We start from the raw sequence: 8986 nt of genomic DNA, 5'->3' as shown, positions 1-8986 counted from the left end.
GTGTGTGTGTGTGTGCGTGTGTGCGTGTATATGTATATATGCATATATGTATGTATGCACTGCATGCACTGTACCTTTACATGGATATATTTATACAAGAATAAGCGCCATGTTTGTAAGTGCAGGTAAATGATATGCATAGACATACTCAATGTGATTGTACAAGAAATCTACCCACACTTTACATATTGAGACCTATCGATGGAGCTTACATTTAATCTGGGTCACATGTGCCAGTACATCACTGCGTTAGAAGTGGATATGATATTGTTACACTCCCTGACCTCGATTCCTATCATCACAATCTCTCAATTCAGGGCTATGAAGAACGCGCCCATGTATACCATGAAGCGGTATGTCGGGTGTGTAAGAGACTGGTTGTAGTGCTTAGAATGTCTGATCTAGTGAAATATTTGGAGTGTTTCGTATATTTGATTTAATGGATTGGTTGTATTGAGTAGTGTATTGGAGTGAGTTGGTATAGATGTCTAGCGTTAATGGATTGGTTGTAGTGAGTAGCGTATTCGAGTGAGTTGGTATTGATGTCTAGCGAGTCTTGCCTGCGTGAATGGATATGTTTGTTGCATCGCGACACATAACACGGGAGTGAGGGTTTTGATAGCAACCGCAAATGCTGGTGCGGGTTTACTATGTACATTACATGATGGACGTGATAGCTCGTCAGCTGTGCAAAATCTATTTTACACACGATCTTACATTCCTATAAAGCTACAACTATGAAAGATATCGTCAAAAACATGGTTTTACAATAGCAGCCAGTGTCATGTCTATTCTGAAACTTTTTGCTTCACCGCTATAAATATATATATCTCATCGTTGACTTTGGACTACAATTACAGACAGATATACAATGCTACATCTATTTATAATATAGTACTCAACTCACATACTACAGGTCACTCCGCGCAAACCTCGCTCAACAAGGAAGGTCAAACAACGGCACGCGCGCACCACGATGCCCGGTTACCAGCCAAGGTAGGCTATATAGATAGATACCCACCAGGATATACATACGCCTGCATCCGCTCAGGTTCAGTATATATAGCTACCAGGATATGCGCAAGCTTATTTTTGAATATGTGTAGTATGCGCAGCTACCAGGATATGTGCAAGCTTACTTTTGAACATGTGTAGCATGCATAGCTACCAGGGGATAGGTAGGCATACATTTGCACATGTACATTATTGATACCCACCAGTATATTGTATGCCTGCAGAATGTAGGTAGACATCAGGACTATTTTCAGCCTACATACATATTGTGATGTCATATGTCCGCAGGTGTAGATTGATTTCAGGACACATAGATCAGCCTACTTGGATAGGTAACTATAAATAATTTTGAAAGCCACAAGATTGGTATCAGTACCACGTCAGATCTATTCCAACATTTGAATATAGATACCAGATCATTTTTGGCCTTACAGTTTTAAGATTTTAGGTATATATATAACCCTAAACCCGAGAAATATTTATTAGCATACATACATAAGAGATACAAATAGATAACTGCTCACTTGTAGCCCTATGTGTAAATATGTATAACTACCCACAGATAATTATGTACAATGCCCGCTCTAGCGCAGGTTCAAGCCTTCTATTTACACGTATGCTGTTCATATCCATAGTTCGGCGGTTGATTTAGGATAACGAATATGGACGTGAATATGGATATGTGACTGTGTAGCCGTGTGTGTCTAATTCTTATAATATTATGGGCGTGTACACATGATATCTCCAGATATATTGTAGTCATAATTAGATGCGGTGCTTGCGACAACCTGGGTCTTCGAACCTGTACACCGAGCGTACATGGTTGTGGTTTGTAGAGTATATGTCCTCTGATACGTGGATGATAAATTTTTTTTTCTCATCTATTGAATCGAACCAAGACATGATCGAGATATGAAGTGCAATTTGGTCGCTGTCGCGTACTGAATTTCGGCACATTGGCGTACCATAGTTCTGAACCCCAAATCACTCAAGTCACTCAGTACTCAAAGATAAGACCTTATCGTAGCACATGCCGACAATCAACCAGCTTCACTCCATTCTCGACTGTGTGTTAACCGGCTCGTCACTACTACATCTCCTCAACCACGTACCCCTTTTACTTCCCAAACAGCTCGTCCATGCAAGCGCTGAGCGAGACGCTCACTCCAGAAGATAAGCCATTTGTGAGTACTTTTGCTCCTGCTCCTGCTCCTGCTCCGAACACATGGTGGTCTGTAGTGAAACGAGTGTTGTGGGCAGTTGTGTACGTGGTCTATGGCACAGGGACGGTTTATGCTTTGTGTTATCTTGCTGTGTATGCGATAATGTACTACTCGAGGTTACCTGGGGGTCCTCCTTCGTAGCTCACACCACTGATGAGCGGTTCTGCAGTGGTTGCTAGTATTGTTGACTGGTACAGCTTACTGCTAAGTGTTGACCTATCCAGATACGTGGTGGTCTACTATACACCAAGTGTGCTTTGGACAATTGTCTAAATGGTATATGGCACATGCAGTATAGATGCTCTGGGCTATCTCGCCGTACATGCCATCGTGCACTACCCATGGCCGCATGGTGGACCGCTTGCGTACCTTACATCAATTGCGAGTGCTGTAGTACTGATGCTAGGCATAGACACGGGTGTCCTTGTCATGTGGTGGGTTACTACCAAGACTCATACGTGTATTCCGCAAAGAGTTGCATACATATCGTATGGCGCAGGCGCTGTGTAGGCTTCAGGGCTATCTGTACGTGTATGCGTCTCTGTCCTTCTCACAGCCGTCCGGGAGGAGAGGACCTCCAATGCCCCGTGCATACGCTCTGTGTAGTGCTTCTTGAGCGAAATGCCTCCTGACAGCACACATTCTGGGCTTATTACTGTCACTTGGAATGGGACCACGAGGACGGCATATAGCATATGCGCAGGTGTCATGCGTCCTCGCTTGTACCGAACATTTATTGGCCTGTCGGCTCGGCTGTAGCTTGACATGTGTGCTGCGTGTGGTGCCTTTGTAAAGTGGTTGGACGGTCTGGGTTCTATGTTTTAGCAGGCAATGCCCAATACCAGATGGAGTTCGCCAGTATCGCGATGGCACAGCCTTGGTTGTATCCCTATAGGGCTGCATACGATGACGAGGGCGGGATGCTTGCAGGGTCATGCCGAGTTCACTCAGGTGGGAGCTGTGTATGTGTATCGCATACTACGGATACACATATACCACAGATATGTGCATTCAACTTTACATATATATGCGATACTATCGTATTGTATTCAAATTTTGTCACGATGGTCTTGGTGCATTGAAAACACATGCACTTCCGCACGTATGTGTTGTCCACGTGAAAAGATTGTACATCCGGCATATCGTACGTAGCCTTGGGTCGTGTACGCCTATGACTACGGGACTTCGCACACAACACCCCATCCTGTCTACATCGCGCCACTCGTATTAGTGCGTCCATAGTCACGCCCATGTGTGCAGGTATGTCAAGGTGCTTGATGTAGTGTGTAACATTGAAGGGTATTACAGCGTGCACGAGTCCGTGTGAAGCTCTTCCAGACAGGCATCTCAGGCACTGATAGAACGAGACAAAGGCGACCGAATGAAGCAATCCGGATGAAGTTGGTAGTACACTTGGTAACAAAAAGAGGCGCCACGGTACAGGAGTGTACCAAACTACATTTATACCGTTGGCCGACTTGAAGTATCGGTTAAAAAGGGTTGAGCAGGGGCAGAAATGTGGTTTTTGATTATAGACTGTGAACTCCATTCTAAGCACAACTAAGAGTTCTACGGTTGTATTATCTGCCGTAGATGACATACATGCGCTTAGCGTACTTCGTATGATCCATTTAGCACTCAAATTAAATCATCCATCATATGGACAAGCTATCAAACTTTACGTGAAAGTGTCAGATCAAAATTTAACACTTCAGACTGCTGTTCAATCCAATCGATTACCTAGGTGTAAAATGAATGAAGTGTGTATTGAGGGAAGATCAGTGATTAGCTATTGCGATCTCATGTGCGTGCTTTGGCACGATCATGAACTCTTAGACAATATTTTGCGAAAACGTGTACCTATGAGATCTCGGCCAGCCCCGATTACAACGGGGGGTCGCTTACCCAGATGGCTGAGATAGACCTCCAGGTATACAGATACATCCCGGTGACCGAAGGTATGATTATATAGGCCTCACTCTTTCCACGAGCGTACTCGAGGGGTTTGTGCAAAGTTTAATCTCCGGGGTATTGGATTGTGCAGCTATGCAAAGGAAAAAATGTAAAATATAAGTTGGTGGATGTATTTGAGTTTTAAAAACATGCTACTAGTTATCATCAGTTGATTAAAATTTGATGATGTTCTTGGACAGACATATGGTAAATATTTAGTTCCCGATTGCAAACAATTTATGCGTCATGTATATTCAATTCCTACAATAGACAAAAAAACCTGACAATTTCAAGTCACACTGTGCGTCTAAACTCAAAACATCCGATGACCCGAAGACTAATACGAAGCAGCTGTGAGTCTTTCTGCGATAACAGCGCCCTGCTATTAGTATATAGAAGTACATATTTGTTAGCGTACCGTGAACCTCTCTAAACACCCGGAGGTTACAACTATACTATTTAATAGCCTTGGACACATGCGAGTGAATATGTTTGATACTATAGCCCAAGTGTTTCATTTTGAATTGTACGTTGCCCGAGCGTTGCTCGTGTTGCGATATTGTTCAGGTATTCTATTTAAAATTTTAATTGAAATATCCCTATTACTCTTATTTAAGACAACCGCAACACTAAATCGGCACGTTTGCTGCACTAGGCACAGTTTGAAAGCCGACTCTGGCGAGAACCTGAAGCTGGTTCATCCTCTGTCGTCCACGTGATTTAGTCAAATGCACATTCATGTTGTGCATAGAAGCTTCGTGTACGGGCATTTCTGAAAACTTGTACGCCATCAATTCCTCGTATATCAAATTCTGTGACTCTTGCGTAGGAGGAGGCCGGCGGCGCGAACGCCGGTCGTACTCAGAATGCCCGTAGGTATCTATGATACAAGGGATCGGATCGACACAAATTCGATCGGACGCCTCATTCTGTGGGTTGTCAGGTCTTGTAGTTGACTTTGTGTCCGCACATACACGAGCGGGATATGCAAACTGAAACTTGTTTGCACCCACACGCACCCCCCCTTGGGAACTACCTCTTTCAATCATCTTCTGTACACTTGCCCTCCGGTGAATGTTGGGGTGTGGGCTTTCGATAATTAGGCCAGAATTAGTTTGTATGACTTCAGCTGACCAATCATTGGAAACACCGGTTCGCACGTCGGCCACAGAGTTTGACCTACGATATCTTGAAAAACCGTCTGTAAGAGATAGTGAATCGCTACCAGACACATGGGTGGCAGTATGATCAATTGATGCCCTTCTACCCTGCGAAGACGAACGCGATTGAGGTCGTGATGCATATAGTTGGCCACTACAATTCACATTAGTTTCACTGGCAACTAGTGTTTCAGCGCTACGTGGTAGTGCGATTCCACTATTTCTTCGCCTCTCATCGCTAGCCCTATTAGCTGGATCTCGATGCGGTGGTGTGTTAGATGTTTTGATAGTCACTGAGGATCGGGGAATAGGATCAACACATCCTCTGTTCAAAACTCCATTGTCTATACTATCGCCTGCTAGAGGAATGGTATACAAGCTATTACCCCGCCCTATTTTTTGACTTTTCTTTGCGTTCTTCTCTATCGCACCATTAGCAGGTACACCTTTTCCCGATTTTCCTTCAGGGGTTTCCACGCATTCCCATATCGGAACACAGATGTAGGTTGTACACACGGCATGCTTAGACTCTTGATCTGAGACGCTTTGTGAAGAAATATCATCGATGGATCCGCTTCTTTTCGTGATATTAATCGTTTTAGTTCGTGTCCGGTAGCCTTTGTTGCTTGCAAAAACACGTCCAAGGCTTGTGAGACCTTTCTCAAAAGATAACAGCGCCATGAATTAATACTACTAAACTTTTATACAAGAATGTAAAATGTGGGTTTTTTCTAAACTGAATATTTTGCCCAACAATTCAATAGTATAAATAGTTAAATACCAGAGAGAGGCAGGCAATAAATAAGTATTGTCTAATGGATGTCCAAACATAATATTATTCTCTTTATCGACTTATCAACTGGTCTGGTAAACTACATTGTTTTAGATTAAATCTCTAAAACAATGTTATAAAGGTTTAAACATCAAATAGTTTACTACATGTTGTAAACCCTATGTTGTAAACATGATTTCGGTGTTGCAAGTTTTGTTTTTCTTTCATCAATCAACACTGGTTAAAGATAAAAGTTATCATAATATCAATCACATGTATTCAATTTTAATATAGCCTATTAGAAAGCAGTATCGATTAAAATGTTAAGTGTAGTTGTCTTAAGTTGCCATCTTGTCAGTTGTCGCTTGTCAGTTGAACTTGTAAATAAGCTAATAAGTTGTCCGTTGTCGCCTGTCGGCCTTGTTGTGATGTTGCCAGTTGTCGGCTTGTCGTCTGTCGAATGTCTCCGTTGGTTGTCACGAACTCACATCGTCAAATCGTGTACCGCAGCCCGCCCGCCCTTTTTCTTGGCGGTCCCGGTCCATATTTTTAAAAATAGGTCTCAACAAGTCCCAACCGTCAGTAGTGTCACTGGCCAGTAGTTTACACACACAAGCGTCAAATGGACAGCCACAGTCCCACACCCGGACCCCAGTATCTCTTGTGAACACATTCTCTCAGTACTACAAATTGTACCATACGTTGTAAACCTGTAGAGAACCGTATGTATGTTTATAAAATATGTTGTAAACCCTTTACTACATTAAAAGTTTACTAGATGTTATAAAGGTTTTAAATATCCAAAAGTTTACTACCTGTTGTAAACCTATACCAGCTCAGCTTATCAATGAATCAAAATTTAAAGGTGTGTATGTACATTGCGTCATAGCCGAAATACTCTAAAAGAGTGGATCAAGTATTTAGGAATGTTTGTTTCAATCATGAGTAATTGGTTTTAGCTTCCGATCAGTAAAAACTACGCAACGTTCATTCTCTCATGACTTCACCGCAAGAGTGCTAAATTCAATACTCACAGGAAGTTCACCACATGAAGGCAGTGGCACAATAGAGAGGCAAGAGTTACACTTCTTCACAGTTGACCCAGGATTTTAGAGCTTATTCGCAGTACTTAACTCTATTTGCTCTGGAGGAGTAGGAAAGTCTTTTCAGTTTGCACTCTGCCTTCTAAAACCTATATTACATGCCGATATAAGCGTTAAAGTTCAAGTTTTATTACATTCACGGTCCTATGGATTTCAGACGGGGTGGGATTTCTATCCGCACATTTATCCCCAGTTGAGGTTGTTGAGCGCCCCAAATATGACAAAACAGGCTGTCGGTTGGGAATTGGGATATGCGTCATCGAAATCATGGCGAGCTTATGATTAGTCAACACTCTCAATATAGTATATTAGGTGCACATTCGAAGTGCAGTTTTGAAATTTCGTTGGGCTTATTTGAGCTACATAGCCGTTTTTAAAAAGTATATAGAACATGAAAATAGGCGTTAAAGTTCAATTTTTATTCAGCATACACATAACGTATTTTTTTTTAAATAGCTTCTGTAGTTTACACTTTACAGTTTATACTTCATAGTTTAAATACTGTTCACAGTTCTGACTTCGTCCGTGAATTGACTGAGTCACTGTGACTGAGGTCGACTGTTCAGTGAGTTCAGTAGTTCACAGTTCACAGTAATCACGTTATTGATTATTCACAATCTCACACTGACACAGATTCACATTCCACACTTCACAAATCACAACACAAGAGTGTTCGGTACTTAGCAGTGCCGAACTGACGAACTGCCGACTCACTCACTACTGTCACTGAGAGTGCCGATAACTGCCTTATAGAGGTATTCCGTCATTCCTTCACTGTCTTCACTCCATCACAGTCACATGGTTGTCACAGTGAGTCAGTGACATAGGACTTTATGTAGGAGTCAAGAGTCGGGAATCCCACACAAAACTTCAGTCTTCAGTCTTCAGAAGTCAGGAACTCTGGAATTCAGCACAAATATATAACCTTCGATTGAAATTTAATAAATTATACCGAATTCAGCATAAATATTTATTATAGACGAAGTGTATTGAAATTTAGTATTATTAAATAAATACCAGAGTTCTAATTTAGGAGGCTACATACTGTATGTGTGAGTAACCAGACTGATCAGTTTTGCAAGAAATTTGAACGTGAATAAACGCTTTAATATTAGAAGCAACGTCTATTCGAGTCAAAAAGTCAAGAAATTTAAAAAAAGCCGGGTTTTGGAAGACTGGAAGGCGGGTTCTGGCCTCTGACTCTGAGGCTAACCTCATATAGTTCAGGAGGTGAGGGAAAAAAGTTCGAACTTAAACGTAAAACCGTAGCTTTTCTAAGACGGTCAAAAAATTTTAAACGGGACATTACAATAGGAAACTTTGAGAATCGTGCACTCCAAAAGTAGTCCTTTTTTTGTGAAATTTAGGGCCACGAAACAGATGAACCGCCAATCAGAATTCATCAACTAGATGTCATAATGACATTTGTCATTTATCGCCGAAGCCCTTGAATCCCCGACCGACCGTCAATAGTGTGAGCATTCGCTTTTAACAGTCCTACGGACGTTAAATAGTCCTTTGTGGCATTTTTTCTTTCTCGAGGTCAAGACTTTGTTCACTAAATACATGGTTACATTTACTTCGTACCTTGCCAGGTCCCAGGTGTGCCTTGTTATATTTTACAATGGTGGTCGATGTGACCCAAACACGGCCTGGTGACAAGTTAGATAGCATAAAGAAAAGTTATAACTTCAGTTTATTATCGCAAATTTTGAATCAATGAAAAGTTCATGGTATTAAGCTACACGATCTAGTGATATA

At 41.9% G+C, this 8986-nt stretch overlaps 2 protein-coding genes across 2 annotated transcripts; both read right to left on the bottom strand.

The window, feature by feature from the left end:
* Nucleotides 1-2970: 2970 nt before the first annotated feature.
* On the bottom strand, nucleotides 2971-3903 carry SARC_11442 (hypothetical protein). The gene has a single exon (XM_014294473.1). It carries the CDS (start codon nucleotides 3835-3837, stop codon nucleotides 3181-3183), a length of 657 nt encoding a protein of 218 aa, XP_014149948.1. The 5' UTR covers nucleotides 3838-3903; the 3' UTR covers nucleotides 2971-3180.
* Nucleotides 3904-4754: 851 nt separating this feature from the next.
* On the bottom strand, nucleotides 4755-6064 carry SARC_11441 (hypothetical protein). Its single transcript, XM_014294472.1, has one exon. The coding sequence runs from the start codon at nucleotides 6029-6031 to the stop codon at nucleotides 4820-4822; it is 1212 nt and encodes a 403-aa protein (XP_014149947.1). The 5' UTR covers nucleotides 6032-6064; the 3' UTR covers nucleotides 4755-4819.
* Between the last annotated feature and the right edge of the window lie 2922 nt (nucleotides 6065-8986).

Source organism: Sphaeroforma arctica (assembly GCF_001186125.1).
Source record: "Sphaeroforma arctica JP610 unplaced genomic scaffold supercont1.1690, whole genome shotgun sequence".
NCBI lineage: Eukaryota > Ichthyosporea > Ichthyophonida > Sphaeroforma > Sphaeroforma arctica.
Note: the sequence above shows the minus strand (reverse complement) of the source record. Positions and strands in the feature narration are given on the sequence as shown.